Source organism: Aotus nancymaae, unplaced genomic scaffold (genome assembly GCF_030222135.1).
Source record: "Aotus nancymaae isolate 86718 unplaced genomic scaffold, 86718_ANA_hifiasm-v0.15.2.pri h1tg000033l, whole genome shotgun sequence".
NCBI lineage: Eukaryota > Metazoa > Chordata > Mammalia > Primates > Aotidae > Aotus > Aotus nancymaae.
In genome coordinates, this window is record NW_026988447.1 from 62,445,617 (window position 1) to 62,467,718 (window position 22,102).

A 22,102-nucleotide genomic window follows, 5' to 3' on the forward strand; every position below is an offset into this window, starting at 1 on the left:
ATTAGACCAGTATCTCTTTTTTGCCACCTTATTACTCTCCCTTATTTCTTTCATTTTCTAGGACTATCACCCTGGCCTGAAATGAAGTGATGTCCTGAAAACTTTAGTTGTTGTTGCTAAGAGCCTTCCTCTCAAAAATAACTAAGTCAATAGAAACTAATCTGTTTGCTAATCTGTGTTTTCTTAAATGCTACTTGGGGAGATGGGAAAAGGAAAGAGAATGAGATTGTGGGGAAAAAAAGGATCTGAAATTATAGGACAGTATACCATTCAGGAATTAGAAATTATCTGTAGATTGAATTTAATTAAAAAAAAACTCTTATGAGTCAGAGGTTTTTTTTCAAAAAAATTTTATTCCACAGTCTAATCAATGGTTTTCTATGATATAAGGCTTCTAGATCTTAAATCCAAGGATTATGTCTAAACAATTATACAATGTGGGGATCCAGGAACCTTCACGCTATGGCTATGGGCATGGGGACTTACAAAGACATTCTGGAAAGCCAAATATACAAATGTCCCAGCAACCCAACTCTTGCAGAGATATGTATCAGGTGAAATTCTGATACAAACCCACAAGAGGACATAAGTAAGGACAGTCACTGCAGTATTATGTACTGAGGTAGGAAGTTAGAAGTTGGTAAAGTGTCTACTGCTAGGAAATGAGGATGTGATAGGTGGAAGATCCATACTATGGGATTCTCTTCAGGAGCGGGAACAATAAGCTAGCTGTACATAGAATTGTGTGGATAAGCAGCAAAGGCAGAAATACAATAACATGTAGTACAATGCCATTTATGCATTTTAAAAATACATGCACGAAGAACTATACAGATACACATAAATGAGTGTGTATAAAACTGGTGAAATCTGATTAGATCTGTGGATTGTACCAGTGCCAACTTCTAGGTTTTGATACTGCTGTAGTTACATAGGATGTTACCTGAGGGAAACTGGGTGAAGACCTCTGGTTTCCTCCCAGTAAATACTAGGACCTCTTAGTATGTTTTTGTAACCTCCTTTGAATCTATAATTACATTTAAAAGATTTTAAAGGTTAATGCAAGGCAAGAGAAGTACATTTAACATAATGTGGATTGCATGCGAGAGTATATGAAAATATCTAGACATTTCAAGTATATGCGAATCTGTGCCCAATACTTGAAAAACTACCTATAAACACAATAGTGACATTTGTGCTAAGGGACCCGGGCATTGTCAGGGTGGGCAACTTTGAGTTTCCAATGTATATTCTTCTGTACCATTTTTAAAACAATGAATATATATGTTTATCATTAAAAACAAAAATATACACATAAAATCCCCCAATAATGTTACAATCCATACCAAACACTCTGGAGTGCTTGTCTATGTTGGGGGAAGGAGAATGAGAGGAGAAAAAAGGCTTAAAGAGAATATTTTCAGAAAAATCCTAACTCTGTGCACTTGGACTATTTTGAGTGTTTCTAGAGGGTGGGTGGGGAGAGGAATTTGATCATGACAGATGGTCACAGAAATGTACTAAGATTAGTGAAAGGTATTTGTGGAGAATGTTTAAGATCATTGCTAAATAATCCAAATTATTTAGAGAACTATCGTTTTCCATTAAGATTAGTTACCACATAACCTTTACAACAGATAATCAAGAGTTCAAAGCTTAGCAGTTTCTAGTTCTCAAACCAAAGTTGCCACTGGGTGTATGTTTGAGACCTAGAAGGCGTACTAGGGAGGCAGAATCCCTGCCTATTTGTGAGACTGGTGGTAAGGTGGGGGGACAAAAGGACATATATTCTGAGATCCCTAGATCAGAAGGGATAGAAGTATCAATGGTGGTAGTTTCAGGGTTTTTGTCTCTAACACACTGGAGAGACTCAACATATGTAACCAAATGATACAGTAAAGAGTTATGATATAAAACAATCACAGCTATTAATCCTGTTGTGCTGTGTCCTTTGCAGATCCTATTAATAAACATAAAATAAGCAATTCCTTGAATATGACTGTTAAGCAAGGTTTGAAAAGAGGACAAGCTACAATGTCCCATTCCTAGTTTTATTCATATATTTGTGACAACTAAAAGGAACAATTGGTCCAAAAGTCTGAGAGAATCAAACTATACAGGCAAAATGACTTCCTAAATACCAATGACCCCCAGAATGATATGAAAGTTTCAAGAAGACATCCTTTAAATGTCAGCCTACAATCACACTTCATACTAGTTATTTTATGTTAACAGGAAGTGAAGAGTCACTAACTTTATTTTTTCTTTGACATTAAGCACAACAACCAGTGAAGAAGCCTAATAGTGACTTATATTGAATGAAAAAATGGTCATTTTCCTCTATCAGGAAACCTATTTTTTTAACCTAGTCCCAGGTAAAAAAGTCTATTAAGAGCCACATTAAACATTTTGGTAGTTTTGCTTTAAATGCACTTTAATGCACATTTTAAAGAATGGGAATAAAAAATATTTTAATTTCCTTTAAAGCTAAAATGAAGTTTTAATAAATTTTCTTCAAAATAATAAAAGCATTTTCCTTTAAAGCGAGGAAATAAAATCGATTCACATCACTACTTTAAAAATGAGAGAGCAGGAACAAATATCTTTACTAAGTAGATAATTACACAGGATCTTGGCCATATTTTTGAAGTGAGAGATACACGTGAAGCAGCAAACTATCTATCCAAGGATGATGAGGAAGATGCTCCGGGTCAATGAAGGGAAGGAGACAAATGGAAAGCTAAGTGGGCAAGGGCAGGAGCCCCCTACAGCATACTGGCGGGGGTGGGGGAAAGACAGTGAGGTGGGCAAAGCAATTGGGAGCAGGAAGGGGAACCCTCGGGAGCCAAACCCCATCTTGGCCTCATGACAGTGCAGTCACTCAGCCAGAGAGGCTGGCTGGGGTCACTGGGCCCCCATCACCAACGTCCAGGCTCTGCTTCTGCCCAAGGGGCTCCCAAGCTACTTGCCTCTCCCTGAATTCTGCACATGCCCATCAGGGGACCTCACTGTGTCTCCAGCTAACTTCTCCTTTTGCAGTGTTGGAAGAGCTCTGGAAAAAACAGTTCCTTGTATTTTTAGCTCACCTAATTAATTCCTAAAAAAACCTGATTTGGGCAAAACTCTGGTGTTCCCAGTTTTCCTCACTTGGAGCTGTCTTTCTGCTTTTGAAAGACACCTTTTCCCCCTCAACCAAACTTTTAACCTTTCTGTGTGGTGATTTCAGAACGCTTTATATGATATATATTTAATCTAGATGTTGTCAAGGTATGTTTCAGTAGATTTCAAAATTCTTACAAATTACTGGCTTTTCAAACTTTTTTTAACTTTGTTTTTCTTGACAGATGTGATGCTTTAGTTTCTCCCTCTTAAATGAAAAAACTCTTTGATTTCTAAAGTTTAGAGTTTGCCTTCCCCCAGTGGGATGCTGAATTTCACTGTGGCTTGATGGCTGTTATATCCACAGATCAAAGGATCCTAAATCATAAGTAACATTCTCAACTAATGGGATTTTAGATATTACCTACAAAAGTTTGGTTTCGTTTTCGCTACTCTTAACATTACTAAAAATAACATGCACCCAAACATACAAAAGAAAAAGGAAACTATGGATTTTACTTCGGTTGTTTCCTCGAGATTTCTGCTTACCTGGTACAGGTCATTTCTCATGTTGATAATGTCATTAGAAATCAAACCAGATGTGACTTCTAGTAGATCCCTCACAAGTTGAGAATGAAGGTGGATGATTGCTAGGTGTAAGACACTGGAATGAAAACATAGTGGCAATAATTAACTAAAATGTTAATGAAAAAGAAGATTCCCAAGATATGATTAGACTTAAAGATGGAATCTGTTCTCATACCTAGTTTTATTTGGCCCTAAAATGTTTTGAATCTATAAAATGTATTGAATCTGAGGTGGGATGCTATCTCCAGAGGACCCATCCCTCCAAATTGCCTACCCAAGGCTGCTATGTTATTGGTGGTACCTGCCTGGCCTCTGGGAGCATTCATGTCTGACCCCTTGATGTATAAACACACTGAGGCTTCCAGCCCAGAAGGATCTAAGCTTAAATCCCAGTTCTATCGCTGCACTATGGCTTTAGATGGTTTTCTCCTCTACCTTTCCCCATGACTTCCCTTGACATACATATGATCTATTGAAAATGAATGCCTGGCACTAGGAATTGTTCAGAAAAATTTAGTTATCTCACCTAGCCCTGCTGCCCCTACTCCAAAATACAGTGCAGTGGCTTTTAACAGATCTTTCTAGATCCCAAGAGGGGAGATTGGAGTGAAGCTTGTAACTACTGGAAGAAAATTCTTGCAGTAAACTTGTGAAGAAAGAATGTGATTGTATTTCCCACCAATCCGGTAAATATTCTGACAAATATTCCCTCTGCCTAGAATGTTTTCGCTCCTTTTCTCTGCCTGGACAATGCCTACTCTATCCTTTATATTCCAGTTCAAGCCTGACATCCTCAGAGAATACTTTCCTAACCTCCTAGGTGGAGCAGGTTGTCCCTCTCAAGTTTACTGCTTGGTTACACAACTGCAGCTGTCTATACATTTCTCTCCTCTCTCCTGTCGGCGTCTCTGAGGCAGGTTCTGTCTGAGTCAGCCTCACAGCCCTAGCATGCAGTAGAGGTACAAAAATAAGAATGATAAAAGGAACCTAAGAGCTTAGGCTAATGAGACTGAACATACTGGTGGTGTCAAAGTCACTCCAAGGAGCATAATTATTTTAATTATTTAAAAACATACTATTAAAATTAATTAGAAACAATAATAATTTAAAAAGTGGCTACTAGTCTGGTAAATCAAAGTTGGGAGCTTTGATTTACCAGACTACGCTAAGCATTTGATAACACTGCCTTTTTATTATAACAATAATCCTATGAGGTAGGTAACATTATCTTCACTTTTTGGCTAATGAAACTGAGACTTGTAGGCATCATATAACTCAGTCAAGGCCAATGAGTGGTGAAACTGGAATTCAAACCCAGGCCTGTCTTACTCCAAAGTCATCTCTTAATCCCATGAGCAATCCTGCATAGGGGATACATGTGTATTGCTCTAAAGACGTGAAGATGAACGTCTAAGAAGATGACCACTCCAGAGCATGGACAGATGGAGGTGCAGAGCACACTGAAGCATCTCACAGCAGCACTACATTTGGGACACGAGGTGCAGGCTGGATCTTCTCTAAATTAAAGCTATCAGGTGCCACTGTACTCGGGCCTCTTCCTTAGCAATAGCAACAATATCGTACTTGGGATTAACACTGGCACAGAAGAGTCTAAAAAACTAAATTGTGATTTTGCTACTTGAGAAATATTTTAAAATGGATGATCTCAGGGTTTCACTATTGCTTCTTGAAATGTGATACTGGAAGAAAACTTCTGAAAAGGGCCTCAACTGACACAGACATGGTGTACATATACTAAGAAAAAGGTCATACTTCTAAAACTGCCCGAAAATTTCCATGTGCAGCTCAGCATTTCATAGCAGAAGTACAATCCCCCTCCCCCTCAAATCCTCACACCCTTATGGGAATTTCCCCAGTACCAGAAGTCTTATATATATATATTTTATTGTATTTTCTATGATGACTAATGGCCACAGGATTCAGACTATTAGCCAAATATGACAAGCTGAATTAAAACAAGAGACTTGCCAAAAACCCATAATGTATAATTTGCCATCTTAATCTTTTAAATTTTTTATTGATGCATTATAATTTTACATATTTATGAGGCACATGTGATATTTTGATACATACAATGTGTAATAATCAAATCAGGATATTTAGGATATCTATCACCTCAAATATTTATCTTTTCTCTGTGTTTGAGAACATTCCATATCTTGTCTTCTATCTATTTTGAAATACACGATAAATTGCTGTGGAAAAAAAAAAACCAAGAGACTTGGGCTGTGATGGCCAAAATCTGTCCTTTACCTATGCTCTTATGAGGATCCTTTAGTCTCTCCAAGTCCCACCACTGTGGCCTCGCTGAGAGCCTGCCTGTGTGAGTGTGCTTGGGTCTTAGGAGGGAACTCGCATGCGCCTCGCCTTGTATCCCTTCCTACAGTCCTCCCTTCAGATGCCAGCACCTCCTTTCCAACCTGTATGTGCTCATATTCTTAGACTTATCAATTCAACGGGCCCTTGGAAATGCCACTTGAAACACTGCTGTCCTGTCTCGGTTAACTGCTTTTTCTTGTGGTTGTGCGTGACTGAATGCTAACTGGATTATTTAACCCTGAAAAAGCATTTTGCTGTTCATGGCCTTATACCAAGAAGGTTGTACTAGTTCCTCTCATACTGTATAACAAAGCCAGTGGTTATACCACATCCTTGGTTACACTGCAAGGAATGAGAACAAAGGTCTCTCTGTTTGAAAGCCTGAGGTTGTTACTTTCCTTAAGTGCTTGGTTTAATTTTTAAACTGAGGTCTAAAACACAGCACTCAAGAGCATTTCCACAGAAAAGGATTTCTCTGTGTTGATGCTATTTTAGGAAGGTTTTAGATAAGGCACTTGACTCGAATGTGAAGGCTGCTGTCTCTTGTTATTTTTATAGGCTTTTGAGATCATTTTAGAAGTCTCAATGAAAGGACTAAGAACTGTTTTAGAAAGAAGCCAGGTGGCTTTGCAAATACAATCTCAGTACTAGCAGGAATGGAAGGCATGGTATCTGGAATGTTCGACTCCCACACACGGGCTGGAGCAGTCACAAAAGTCTGAGCCAGTCTCAGGCTGGTGACCATTAGCAGAGGGAATAGAGAAGACACCAGTAACTGGGAAAGAAGGACCAGTCCCTGTTACCCTGTTAACCATCTGTTGATGCTGCCTTTATTGGGCTCTTTCTTGAGTACACTGTCATCATAAAAAATGCAGCTGGGATAACAATGCTTCAGGGATTTGGTAGGACTTGTTATTATTTCAAGAAACAAAGCAAGTCTTTTTAAAAGTACCGTTACCTACACACATCCAGAGAGATTCACTTTTAGATGAGTCCTCCAGCTTTTGCAGATTCCAACAGGTGACAGCAGGATGGAGCAGCAAATTTTGCTCTGGTTACCGTACACATTAGTTTTCTTGATTGTTCCAGTTACAGGACTCAATACATTTGAAAAATTATTTTTATCTCTCGTCTGTATGCATTATACAACGCTCTTCTTCCCTACCCAAAACAACCCATCATACAAAAGTCCTGACTTACCTGTCCCCATTCTCATCCTGCACAGCAGTGAGATGGCGCTGGACGGCCAGCAACATCTTCACATCTCCTGTCACTGCATAGTCGAAAAGGGCATTGGCATGCCTCTTCGCAAGCTGCATAGCCTTCTCTAGAAAGAGGTTATCTGTAAGGCAATGACCACAGTCACAGCTGAGTTTCCTTCTTTTGTTTTACCAGTAAGGCATGCTTGAGGCCAGACTGACCAGCATCGGTGTTCTCACACCGTGACACATCGCTTTAGTTGAAAATGCTCCTTTCAATGCTTTTGGATTGTGTTGAGTAGAAAAAGCAGAATTGGACACTGGGTCACTGACAAATATTGTTAGAGATTGATCTTAAAGAATCTGTGTATAGTTTGTTAGAGGAAAAAAATTTAGAGATGTCTGTTATTTTAAGGTGAACAATCAATGTCTTTTATTTTAAGGAAAACAATCTCCAAATAATGTTAGATTTTACCATAACTTTAAATCACCAATCTCTTGGTGAAATAATCCTTCATTGGAATCTAACAATTAGCTTGTTAGGCAATGTGTGGAAAAACACACGTCTCTGCCATAAACAGAAACTTTCAATGAGACACTCATGTTTTTGTAAAGTGTGTTCCATCAAGGTTAGAGAATTGTGACCTTTGGGCCAAAACCTGTTTACGACCTGCTTTTCATATGGCTTCCCAGCTAATCATGGCTTGTACATTTTAAAAGGGGTGTAAAAGAAAAAAGAATATGTGACAGACACCAAATGTGGCCACCAACTCTAAATATTTACTACCTCTACTTTTACAGAAGTCTTCTTAGGACGATCTAGAATCATGACACATATGCTAATAAGTATTGGTTCAGAGTAAATGCAAAAGTACATTTTCTCCTAATCCTACTTCTTCAAAGAAGGCAACAAGATAAAAAGAAAAGTTCCTATTTTAAGGCAAAGTTCTACTTTAGTATGACGGTTAAGCCAGATTCTAGAGAGGGTGACTATTAAGGTTATGGAAATACTTCTCTATTTATCTGTGCCAGAAAAGAAGTTGATTATCTCTCACAATATCCTAAAACTGCATGATTATGACTGGAGAATGTTCATGTAAATTTCTGTATATTCAAAGATAACAGAGCAAAAATGGAAATCCCAGTGTGAATAAAATGATCTGACACATGCTATTCAAAAGGCATACATAACTTTGAAGAGTACATTGAACTAGATATTGATACATCATCTTTAGATTAGCAGATATCTTTCTACACCTAGGACTGACCCCTCCACAGCCAACCAACAGAACGTAACTTGTGTGCTCACTTACCCTGAAGCTCAGCATTCTCTTCTTTGGTTCCTGTTGCATATGTTAGAGTGACCTCACCATTCCCATCAGTGGCCTTGCTGGGCTCCTGATCCTGCTCTGTGGTTTCAGTGACTTTTCCAAAGAGGTTTACAGTGTCTCTGTCATCACTTTTGTCACAACCTTCAGGGTCCTTTTTAGATTCACTGTCCATGGTTCCTAAGATAAATGCAAAAACATCAGCTTTTTCTCAGTAAAATATATTAATTGACAATTCACTATTCCAACATAGGTCAGATAAAGGTTAGAAGCAAATTTGCTGAAAAGGGAAAAAAAATAATTTGAGACTCTTTTAAAAATGGCCATATCATAAATACCATGTTTTGGTGATATTCTAAACTCTCATTCCTAAAAATAATTTTTCAGTCTACTTCTGAAATCTTAGATCTTATTTTGCTTATTTGTAAAGGAGAAAAATGAAATAAAGCTCTTCTGTGACTTGCAGGAAAGCTGAATTTTTAAAGTTCTTGAAAGCAGAGCAGCTTTTTCCTGATGCTAATTAACAAAGCAACTCATAAAGACGTGCTGTAAATTCACATTCTTCAGTGACGGAAGCTGTCCAGCGTACCATTTCTGATCGTGCTCTTTCACGTTCAGCTACGTTATCTGATAGGTACTATGACAGCATCTAGCTTTTATGGGGAGACTGCTTCAAATTCTTATTCTGCCACTAACTTCTGTGTGCCTTCAGTGAGTATGAACATTTCTGAAGTTTGGTGCCTTTTGTGTGCAAAATGGAGATACTAATATTTTTCATACAGAGAAATCATGAAGATAACAGTTAAAACATGTAATAGCACCTGGGACAAAAATAGGTATTCAGTAAGTGGGAAGCCTTCTTTACAGTATTATTTCTTCCATGCGTACACTAGAACAGACCTGTAATATAAACTATCAACAGGTGGTTTAGCTGCAGCTTCTCAGGGGATAACTTCATGGGAAAAGACCGATCCTATAAAACTCAAAATGATTTCAGAAGTGTACTATTTGAGGAAAAAAGAGAATATATAAGTTTGGTGATTTTTAAAATGTTGGAATAGTCAGGTCTCTGTATATCTCTTTTCAATGTTCTTTCCTCGGTTCATGCCACTTACAAAGTAAATATATAAAATATACACAAGGAATAGAGCTTACACTAGCCACAGGAAATAATATCTTTTGGAAAAAGTATCTTAGTTTATCTGCATTCCTCAATTATTTTTCAAGATGATGATATTGTTGTGATAAGTAATGATTTAGAAAACTTTTTTAAGCATTAATTATTTTTTTTCCTTCCTTGGTATTAAGAAAAAGCATTACTTACCATGTTTCATCCCAGCATTAGTTTTAGTAGTTCCAGGATGGAAGGTAATCCCTCCATAAGTAGGAAATCCATAGTGTGGGAAGCTATACCCTGAAATGGCACGTAAAACAAAGGAAACATCATGAAGATATTTTACAAAGACTCAGCAAAACTTAGTGTCTGTCTCTCAGGTGAGGACAGCCTTTGGTGTGAAAGCAGACTATTGTGCCCACTCATGGTGTTTCTGTTGAGACTAAGACACGTGGTGGGAGTCGTGGGACCATCAGAATTCCACTGGTAAAGTTTACATTTTGACAACTCTGACAACACCACAGATTTAGGGAGGGGTTGTGATAGAGAAAGCCTCCACTCCTAATGAAGGAGAGAGGCTAATAGTGAGGGTCACCAACCAAACTCACACTTGCCTATGTAGAAGACATTAAAACAACCCCTGGAGGAAAAAAACTAAATCAAACAAAACACAGAAAAACATACTGACTCCTCAGTGGAAAAATGGCCACCACTGTTCATGCTTAGGCGTTTTTGGTGGAAGCATAAACGGGTACAACTCTTTGGGGAAGCAGCTGGCATTAGATGCCATGCCCTCTGAGACAGTAGTTTTACTTCAAAGACTCTAATTTACTAAAGTAATCTGGAATAAATGAAAAGTTACGTGAATAGGAGTTCAGTATAGCATTTTATATAGAAAACAGGAAACTACATTTAAGTAAGTTATACTATGGTTTGTTCACTTGAGGAAATGAATCATTAAAATGATGCTTAAAATGTGTGCTTATGTGAAGTTCATATTACCGGGGGAAATGTTAACATCTCAGGTAAATGCTGCACATACGACTCTATACGGTTATGGTGCAAATGATAGTAAAACAGTATTACAAATAAATGGATTAAAAGCATATGGATAATGAGCACAACTGTATTCATAAATAGTATAGCAGATACATATAGTATGAATATATACTATCCTATTTATGTAATAGTATATGTATCTACTATATATTCTATGTAATATATAGTATAGTATACCATATATACTATAGTGTATATATACTATATAATAGCATGCATACTACTAACACTATTACAGTAGATATATAGTATATAGTATATATATCTAGTATATTATTATACAGTATATATAGTATAGCATATCTACTATACTATTTATATACTATACCATTTATGAATATAGTAGATATAGGGGAAAATTCATAAATATCTACTATAACATACATGAAAAAGTAGTTAATCTTTGATGACAGATTTTATGTATTTTCAAATTTTCTACAATGTAATATATAGAGATGTTTAATATATATCTATATTGTATACATAATATGAAATCTTTTCAATGTTTCCAAACAATGACTATGTCAAAAAATGTAAAGGAGAAATATACTAAAATGTTTAGGGAGGTATTCACTAGATAACTGGCTTTGGGGTACTTTTATTTTCTGCTTACGGCTTTTGGGATTATCTACATACTGTAAAATGAACATGGATTTCTTTGAAAAATAAATATACACTTTTCAGGAAATTTAAATTAATATATTCAATAATATCATAGCCACTCAACTCGCAGACATGCTCAGAAACTAAAGAAAGGAAAATTCTACCCTCTCCAATATGGAAAAAGTTTTAGAAAGAATAAATATTTTTGTACCTGGACCTGTACCTCCAGTGCCCCCTCCTCCACCGCCACTACCAAACATGCCTCCGCCTCCAGCTCCGGCACCACTACCACCGCCGAAACTATCCGAAAAATTGGGCATGAGCTTTTGTCGTTTCCTCTGCACTTCTTCTTTATCTGTATTTAAAGGAAGAGAAACCAGAGGAGAAGAGATTGATTCAGTCCCACGACTAGCCACAGAAAGACCACTGATTCTGACAGTATTTTTAAACATCTTAAAGGGAAATAGAAAGCACTCAAAGAGGAAGAGATGCTAAATTTCAAGAAGCATTATATTTATTCCAATGGGTACAAAGACTGAAAACTAGCCCCAGAGAGACCACAGAGCAGTACACACCCAAATCTACTCTACAACAGTTTCTTAAGTCCCCAATGTTGTTAAAACCAGTGAAATATTTGTCCATCAAAAAGATACTGAATAAAAAATTTACTGACCCTTTTGCTTGGTCACACAAGATAACTCATATGCTAGTAAGTTAATATTTATTACACATCTACAATGAGCTAAATGCTGGAAATAAAAAGAAGCATGACATAATGTCTTTGCCATCCAGAACCATCCAACAGTTTTAAGATAGCGGGGGAAAGACTTAGTGAGACAGCACTATAACACTACATACATTAAATTCATGGTGCAGATCAGTGTTCTAGAAGTTTGGAAAACAACTTCTAGGGGGTCACTGAGGGCTGGGAAATTCAGGAAAGGCTTCTCAGAATCAATTTTACATAAGACGAAGGAAAAGGAAGATGTTCTGGGAAGGGGATATGGAGGAAACACGATGAAGGGAAGATGGGCATGGGGTGCTTATGAGAGAACAGCAGTAGGTAAGTCTGGCTATGGTGAAAGTTTAGTACAGGTACGCCTCTGAGATACTGAAAGGTTCAACTCCACATCATTGCAATAAAGCAAGTCACATGATTTTTTTGGTTTCCCAGTACACACACACAATTACGTTTATACTATACTGTAGGCTATTAAGTGTGCAACAGAATTATGTCTTAAGCAATGTACATAGCTTAATTAAAAACACTTTATTGCTAAAACAGGCTAATGATCACCTGAGCCTAGAGCAAATTATAATCTTTGTACTGGTGGAAGGTTGATGGCTGCTGACTGATGAGGGTGGTAGCTTCTGAAGGGTGAGTGGTTGAGGCAATTTTTGAAAAAGATAACAATGAAGTTTGTTGAAGTTTGTCAATTGACTCTTCCTTTCACAAAAGATTTCTCTATAGTATACAATGCTATTTGACAACATGTTATCCACAGTTTAACTTCTTTCCATGCTAGAGTCAATTCTCTCAAACCCTGCTGCTGCTTTATTGATTAAGTTTATGGAATATTCTAAATTCTTTATTGACATTTCAACATTGTTCACAGCATCTTCTCCAGGAGCAGATGCTATCTCAAGAAACCACTTTCTTTGCTCATCCATAAGAAGCAATTCCTCATCCAGATTGCAGCAGTTCAGTCACATCTTCAGGATCCACTTCTCATTCTCATTCTCTTGCTGTTTCCACCACGTCTGCTGTTACTTCCACCATTGAAGTCTTGAGCCCCTCAATGTCATTCACGAGGAATGTAATCAATTTCTTCCAAATTCTTATTAATGTAGAAGTTTTGACCTCATCCCATGAATCACTAATGTGCTTAATGGCATCTAGAATGGTAAATCCTTTCCACAGGGTTTTCAAGTTACTCTGCCTAGATTCATTAGAGGAATCACTGTCTATGGCAGCTGCAGCCTTACAAAGTGTATTTCTTTAACAATAAGACTTGAAAGCCAAAATTACTTTTTGATTCATGGGCTGCAGAATGACTGTTAGCAGGCATGAAAACATCTTCAGAACTCTTGGGTGACCAGGTATATTCTCAGTGAGCACTACTATTTTTTTTTTTCTTTTTTTATTGCATTTTAGGTTTTGGGGTACATGTGAAAAACATGCAAAGTTGTTGCATAGGTGCATTCATGGCAGTGTGATTTGCTGCCTCCCTCCCCCTCACCCATATCTGGCATTTCTCCCCATGCTATCCCTCCCCAACTCCCCCCCCGCTGTCCCCCCGACTCCCCCACAACAGACCCCCGTGTATAGTGCTCCCCTCCCTGTGTCCATGTGTTCTCCTTGTTCAACACCCTCCTATGAGTGAGAACATGTGGTGTTTGGTTTTGTGTTCTTGTGTCAGTTTGCTGAGAATGATGGTTTCCAGGTTCATCCATGTCCCTACAAAGGATGCAAACTCCTCGTTTTTAATGGCTGCATAATATTCCATGGTGTATATGTGCCACATTTTTCCTGTTAAGTCTATCATTGATGAGAAGGTATCAACAGTGGGCTTAAAAATACTCAGTAAACCATGCTTTAAACAGATATGCTGTCATCCAGGTTCTCTTGTTCCATTTACAGAGCAAAGGCAGAGTAGATTCAACACAATTCTTATGGACTCTAGGATTTTCAGAATCATAAATGAGCATGGGCTTCAATTTAAAGTCACCAGCTGCATTAACTACTAACAAGAAAGGCTTTTTTTTTTTTTTTTGAGATGAGGTCTCACTCTGTTGCCCAGGCTGGAGTGCAGTGGCAGAACCATAGCTCATTGCAGCCTCAACCTTTCGTGTTCAAGTGATCCTCCCACTTCAGCCTCCTGAAAGTCAGCCTGTTTTTAAAAGCTTTAAAGCTGGGCATTTTTCCATCTTCTTTCTAGTTATGAAAGTCCTAGATGGCACCTTCTTCCAAAGGAACGTTTTTCTTGTACACTGAAAATCTGTTTAGTGTGTACACCTTCATCAATTTTCTGAACTAGATCTCCTGTAAAACTTGCTGCAGCTTCTCTGTCAGCATTTGCTGCATCACCTTGCACTTTTATGTTATGGAGATGGCTTCTTTTTTAAGCCTCAAGAGCCAATCACTACTAGCTTCCAACTTTTTTTCTGTAGCTTCCTCACTTCTCTAAGCCACCACATTGTTGAAAAGAGTTCAGGCCTTGCTCTGGATTAGGCTTTGGTAAAAGGGAATGTTCTGGCTGCTTTGATCTTCTACTTAGACTGCTGAAACCTTCTTCTTATCAGTAATAAGGCTGTTGTGCTTTATCATCATCTGTGGGTTCCCTGGAGTAGCACTTTATTTTTTTTATTATACTTCAAGTTCTCGGATTCATGTGCAGAACGCGCAGCTTTGTTACATAGGTATATATGTGCCATGATGGTTTGCTGCACCCATCAACCCGTCATCTACATTAGGCATTTCACCTAATGCTATCCCCTTACCCCCTGACAGACCCTAGTATGTGATGTTCCCCTCCCTGTGTCCATGTGTTCTCACTGTTCAACTCCCACTTACGAGAACATGTGGTGTTTGGTTTTCTGTTCCTGTGTTAGTTTGCTGAGAATGATTTCCAGCTTCATGCAAATCCCTGCAAAGGATATAAACTCATCCTTTTTTATGGCTGCATAGTATTGCATAGTAAATATGTGCCACATTTTCTTTACCTGGTCTATCATTGAGGAACATTTGAGTTGGTTCCAAGTCTTTGCTATTGTGAACAGTGCTGCAATAAACATAGGTGTGCATATGTCTTTATAGTAGAATAACTTAAATCCTCTGGGCATATACCCAGTAATGATATTGCTGGGTTAAAAGGTATTTCTAGTTCTAGATCCCTGAGGAATTGCCACACTGTCTTTCACAATGGTTGAATAATTTACACTCCCACCAACAGTAAAAAAGCATTCCCATTTCTCCACATCCTCTTCAGCAACTGTTGTTTCCTGACTTTTTAATGACTGCCATTCTAACTGGTGTGAGATGGTATCTCATTGTGATTTTGATTTGCATTTCTCTAATGACTAGTGATGAGCTTTTTTTCATATGTTTTTTTGGCTACATAAATGTTTTCTTTTGAGAAGTGTCTGTTCATATCCTATGCTCACTTTTTGATGGGGTTGTTATTTTCTTGTAAATTTGTTTACGTTCTCTGCAGATTCTGGATATTAGCTCTTTGTGAGATGGATAGGTTGCAAAGATTTTCTCCCATTCTGTAGGATGCCTGTTCACTCTATGATAGTTTCTTTTGTTGTGCAGAAGCACTTTAGTTGAATTAGATCCCATTTGCCAATTTTAGTTTTCATTGCCATTGCTTTTGGTGTTTTAGTTATGAAGTCTTTGCACATGCCTATGTCCTGAAAGGTATTGCCTAGGTTTTCTTCTAGGGTTTTTGTGGTTTTAGATCTTATGGTTAAGTCTTTAATCCATCTTGAATTAATTTTTGTATAAGGTTTAAGAAAGGGATCCAGTTTCAGCTTTCTGCATACGACTAACCAGTTTTCCCAACACTATTTATTAAATAGGGAATCCTTTCCCCATTGCTTGTTTTTGTCAGGTTTGTCAAACATCAAATGGCAGTAGAAGTGTGGCGTTATTTCTGAGGCCTCTGTTCTGTTCCACTGGTCTATATATCTGTTTTGGTACCAGTACCATGTTGTTTTGGTTACTGTAGCGTTGTAGTATAGTTTTAAGTTGGGTATGGTGATGCCTTCGGCTTTGTTCTTTTTGCTTAGGATAGTCTTGGCTACATGTGCTCTTCTTTGGTTCCATGTGAAATTTAAATTAGGTTTTTCTAATTCTGTGAAGAAAGTCATTGGTAGCTTGATGGGGATTTCACTGAATCTATAAATTACTTTGGGCAGTATGGCCATTTTCACAATATTGATTATTCCTATCCATAAGCATGGTATGGTTTTCCATTTATTTGTGTCATTTCTTACTTCTTTGAGCAGTAGTTTGTAGCTCTGTTTGATGAAGTCCTTCACATCCCTTTAAGTTGTATTCTTAGGTATTTTATTCTCTTTACAGCAATTGTGAATGGGAATTTACTCATGACTTGGCTCTCTGTTTGTCTATTATTGGTGTACAAGAACGTTTATGATTTTTGCACATTGATTTTGTATCCTGAGACTTTGCCGAAGTTGCTTATCAGCTTAAGGGTATTTTGGGCTGAGACAATGGGGTTTTCTAAATATACAATCATGTCATCTGCAAACAGAGACAACTGATGTCCTCTCTTTCTATTTGAATACCCTTTCTTTCTTTCTCTTGCCTGATGGCCCTGGCCAGAACTTCCAATACTATGTTGAATAGGAGTGGTGAGAGAGGGCATCCTTTCCTTGTGCCGGTTTTTAAAGGGAATGCTTCTAGCTTTTGCCCATTCAGTATGATATTGGCTGTGGTTTATTATAAATAGCTCTTATTATTTTGAGATATGTTCCATGAATACCTAGTTTATCGAGAGTTTTTGGCATGAAGGTGTGTTGAATTTTATCAAAGGCCTTTTCTACCTCTGAGATATCATGTGTTTTTTGTCATTGGGTCTGTTTATGTAATGGACTACGTTTATTGATTTGTGTATGTTGAACCAGCCTTGCATCCCAGGGATGAAGCCGACTTGATCATGGTGGATAATCTTTTTGATGTGCTGTTGGATTTAGTTTGCCAGTATTTTATTGAGGATTTTTGCATTGATTTTCATCAGGGATATTGGCCTGAAATTTTCTGTTTTTGTTGTGTCTCTGCCAGGCTTTGGTATCAGGATCATGCTGGCCTCATAAAATGAGTAGGGAGGAGACTCTCTTTTTCTGTTGTTTGGAATAGTTTCAGAAAGAATGGTACCAGCTCCTCTTTGTACCTCTGGTAGAATTTGGCTCTGAATCTGTCTGGTCCGGGGCTTTTTTTGGTTGGTAGGCTATTACTGCCTCCATTTTGGAACTTGTTATTTGTCTATTCAGGGATTTGACTTCTTCTTGGTTTCGTCTTGGGAGGGTTTATGTGTCCAGGAACTTATCCATTTCTTCTAGATTTTCTAGTTTATTTGCATAGAGGTGTTTATAGTATTCTCTGATGGTAGTTTGTATTTATGTTGGATCAGTGGTGATCCCCTTTATCATGTTTTATTATGTCTATTTGATTCTTCTGTTTTCTTCATTATTAGTCTGGCTAGTGGTCCATTTTGTTAATCTTTTCCAAAAATCAACTCCTGGATTCACTGATTTTTTTTAAAGGGTTTTTCATGTCTCTATCTCCTTCAGAAAATCTGCTCTGATCTTAGTTATTTCTTGTCTTCTGCTAGCTATGTTTGCTCTCGCTTCTCTAGTTCTTTTAATTGTGATGTTTAGGTGTTGATTTTAGATCTTTCCTGCTTTCTCCTGTGGGCATTTAGTGCTATAAATTTCCCTCTAAACACTGCTTTGGCTGTGTCCCAGAGATTGTGGTACATTGTCTCTTTGTATTCATTGGTCTCAAACAACTTACTTATTTATGCCTTAATTTCATTATTTATCCAGGAGCGGGCTGTTCAGTTTCCATGTAGTTGTGTGGTTTTGAGTGAGTTTATTAGTCATGAGTTCTAATTTGATTGTATTGTGTTCTGAGGGACTGTTTGTTATGATTTCTGTTCTTTTGCATTTGCTGAGGAGTGTTTTACTTCCAATTACGTGGTCAATTTTAGAATAAGTGTGATGTGATGCTGAGAAGACTGTATATTCTGTTGATTTGGGGTGGAGAGTTCTGTTGACGCCTATTAGGTCTGCTTGGTCCAGAACTCAGTTCATGTCCTGAATATCCTTGTTAATTTTCTGCCTTGTTGATCTGTCTAAGATTGATAGCAGTGTGTTAAAATCTCCCACTATTATTGTGTGGGAGTCTAAGACTCTTTGTAGGTGTCTAAGAACTTGCTTTATGAATCTGGGTGCTCCTGTATTGGGTGCTTATATATTTAGGATTGTTAGCTCTTCTTGTTGCATTGATCCCTTTACCATTATGTAATGCCCTTCTTTGTCTTTTTTTTGATCTTTGTTGGTTTAAAGTCTGTTTTATTAGAGACTAGGATTGCAATCCCTGCTTTTTTTGCCCTTCCATTTGCTTGGTAAATATTCCTCCATCCCTTTATCTTGAGCCTAGGTGAGTCTTTGCACATGAGATGCGTCTCCTTATAGCACACTGATGGGTCTTGACTCTACCCAATTTGCCAGTCTGTGTCTTTTAATTGGGGCATTTAGCTCATTTACATTTAAGGTTAATATTGTTATGTGTGAATCTGATCTTGTCATTTTGATGCTAGTTGGTTATTTTGCCTGTTAGTTGATACCGTTTCTTCATAGCATCAATAATCTTTACAATTTTATATGTTTTTGCAGTGGCTGGTCCTGGTTGTTCCTTTCCACATTCAGTGCTTCCTATAGGAGCTCTTGTAAGGCAGGCCTGGCGGTGACAAAATCTCTCAGCATTTGCTTGTCTGTAAAGGATTTTATTTCTCCTTTGCTTATGAAGCTTAGTTTGGCAGGATATGAAATTCTGGATTGAAAATTCTTTTCTTTAAGAATGTTGAATACTGGCCCCCACTCTCTTCTGTCTTGTAGGGTTTCTGCCAAGAGATCTGCTGTTAGTTTGATGGGCTTCCCTTTGTGAGTGACCTGACCTTTCTCTCTGGCTGCCCTTAACATTTTTTCCTTGATTTCAACCTTGGTGAATCTGACAATTATGTCTTGAGGTTGCTCTTCTTAAGGAGTATCTTTCTGGTGTTCTCTGTATTTTCTGAATTTGGATGTTAGCCTGTCTTGCTAGGTTGGGGAAGTTCTCCTGGATAGTATCCTGAAGAGTGTTTTCCAACTTGGTTTCATTCTCCCTGTCACTTTCAGGTACACCAACCAAATGTAGGTTTGGTCTTTTCACATAGTCCCATATTTCTTGGAGGCTTTGTTTGTTCCTTTTCATTCTTTTTTTCTCTAATATTGTCTTCATACTTTATTTCATTAAGTTGATCTTCAATCCCTGATATCCTTTCTTCTGCTTCATTGATTTGGCTATTGATATTTGTGTATGCTTTATGAAGTTCTCGTGCTGTGTTTTTCAGCTCCATCAGGTCATTTATGTTCTTCTCTAAACTGGTTATTCTAGTTGGCAATTCCTCTAACCTTTCTTCGAGGTTCTTTAGCTTCCTTGCATTGGGTTAAAACATGCTCCTTTAGCTCAGTGGGAGGTTTCAACTGGGTGGAGCCCACTGTAGCTTGGCAAAGCCACTGTAGCTAGACTGCCTTCTTAGATTCTTCCTCTCTGGCCAGGGCATCTCTGAAAAAAAGGCAGCAGCCCCAGTCAGGGCTTATAGATAAAAGTCCCATCTGTCTGGGACAGAGCACCTCGGGGAAGGAGCAGCTGTGGGTGTAGCTTCGGCATTCTTAAACCTTCCTGCTTACAGGCTTTGAAGACAGCAGTGGATCTCCCAGCATAGCGCTCAAGCTCTGCTAAGGGACAGACTGCCTCTGCAAGTGGGTCCCTGACCCCTGTGCTTCCTGACTGGGAAGCACTTCCCAGCAGGGGTTGACAGACATTTTGTACAGGAGAGCTCTGGCTGGCATCTGGTGGGTGCACCTCTGGGACAAAGCTTCCAGAGGAAGGAACAGGCAGCAATCTTTGCTGTTCTGCAGCCTCTGCTGGTGACACCCAGGCAAACAGGGTCAGGAGTGGACCTCCAGCAGACTCCAGCAGACCTGCAGCAGAGGGGCCTGACTGTTAGAAGGAAAGCTAACAGAAAGGATCGGCATCAACATCAACAAAAAGGACGTCCACACAAAAGTCCCATCTGAAGGACACAAACATCAAAGAACAAAGGTAGATAAATCCACAAATTAAGAAAAATCAGCAAAAATGGCTGAAAATTCCAAATACCAGAATGCCTCTTTTCCTCCAAAGGATCACAACTCCTTGCCAGCAAGGGAACAAAACTAAGTAGGCTTCAGAAGGAGGGTAACAGAATAGCACTTTTAACTTCCTTCAAGAAATGTTCTTTTGCATTCTTGGCTAACTGGCACAAGAGGCCTAGCTTTGGGCTTACCTCAGCTTTTGACATGCCTTCCTCACTAAGCTTAATCATTACTGGCTTTTTATTTCAAGTGAGAGGTGTGAACTTTCCTTTCACTTGAACACTTGAAGGCCATTGTAAGGTTATTAGTTGGCCTAATTTCCATATGGTTGTACATTAGGGAATAGGGAAGCCTGAAGAGAGAGAGAGAGAGATTGAGGAACTGCCAGTCAGTAGAGCAGTCAGAACACACACATTTATTGATTAAGTTTGCCATCTTTTATGGACACTGTTTGTGGTACCCCAAAACATCAAAGATCCCTGTTCACAGATCACTATAACAGGTATAATAATCATGGGAAAGTTTGGAATATTGAGAGAATTACCAAAATGTGACACAGAGACGCAAAGTGAGTACATGTTGTGGGAAAATTTGCACCAATAGACTTACTTGACACTATTGCCACAAACCTTCCATTTGTAAAAATCACAGTATCTGCAAAGAACAATGAAACAAGGTATGACTGTATAAGGAATTCTTGAGAAATGGGCTTGTTTGGGACAACACTTTGGAGCACCTGGAGTATGGACTTACAGGCAAGAAAGCCACTGAATGTTTCTGAACAGGGGAAAAATGTGTAGAGGGTTGTATTTTAGGAAGTTCAACTTTTACTTGTGTGTAGGACATACTAAAGAGTCAGAGTGAGAGGCAGAGACAGTGCAGACATAAGTGACAGAGGCCCATTCCTTAGTGGTCACCATGATAATAAAACTGGGGTGGATGCCAGAAACACACAGGGATCTGTAACCTCTAGTGACTGAGGAGATATGAGGGGATAAAGTCTAAGACCACTATTTGACTACAATACAGTGATGCCCTCTAAGACTTCTGATTGCCTTTGTCTGTTGGTTTTCATCTTTGTTTCTCACTGTCTGTGCTTCGCACCAGCCACAATACCCTTTGAGTTCCATCACTGCCTATGTGGTGTTACTGTGTTCTTGTTTCTCCTTTTTGTTTCCCTTTCTCTTTTGTGATTATTCTATCATATATTTTGTTTTTCTTTCTTCTCTATTTTGGGCTGGAGTAGTTAGGGAGGTTCTATTTTGTTTTGTTTTTTTTTTTCAAAATAATAAAGTCAATGAGGTGTCTGTTTTGATCAGCTGAACCCTTAACAGTTGTCTTGTTTCTGGTTCTTCAGTGTCAGTTTTGTCATGCTTACATTCAGAAAGATCTTCAATTATTTCTAATTCTCTGGTTGTTTCAGTCAGCTTAGGGCTAGATAGAAGCTCGCTGTTTACTGATTATCTCATGATCATCTAACTGCAGTTGAAATACGAAGCAGGGGAAACTAGGGTAACAAAGTACACTTTAATAATTGTTTGAAAGCTGAGCATGGCCAGACTTCCTAGGAAAAAAAAGCCAAGGTTGCCAAATTTTGAGAAAAATGTGCTTCCACTAGAAGGGGATGACCTTAAAGTGAAGAAACTTTAAAGATTCCCTTATCAATTTTTTTTTAGATTCAGATTTATAATTCCCCCATCAGTTATATCATAACTAATTTACAGCTATACTAATTACTGTTCACTGCAGACATATGAAACACAAGAAGAAAGCAGACATATTACTTATCTTCAGAAATAAATGTTACCTATTGACATGAATTCTAACAAAGAGACTAGCTGGTATTT

At 38.2% G+C, this 22,102-nt stretch overlaps 1 protein-coding gene across 3 annotated transcripts in view; it reads right to left on the reverse strand.

Moving 5' to 3' along the window:
• The window catches only part of NFKB1 (nuclear factor kappa B subunit 1), a 127,347-nt gene that overhangs the window by 11,837 nt on the left and 93,408 nt on the right, over positions 1–22,102 (reverse strand). For all 3 annotated transcript variants that reach the window (XM_012436529.3, XM_012436528.3, XM_012436530.3), the window contains 5 exons: positions 11,542–11,685; positions 9,879–9,968; positions 8,540–8,734; positions 7,228–7,369; positions 3,649–3,763 (listed from right to left, as the gene is read on the reverse strand). In XM_012436529.3, the coding sequence (XP_012291952.1) occupies positions 3,649–3,763; positions 7,228–7,369; positions 8,540–8,734; positions 9,879–9,968; positions 11,542–11,685 (686 nt within the window). The remainder of the gene's footprint in view (positions 1–3,648; positions 3,764–7,227; positions 7,370–8,539; positions 8,735–9,878; positions 9,969–11,541; positions 11,686–22,102) is intronic.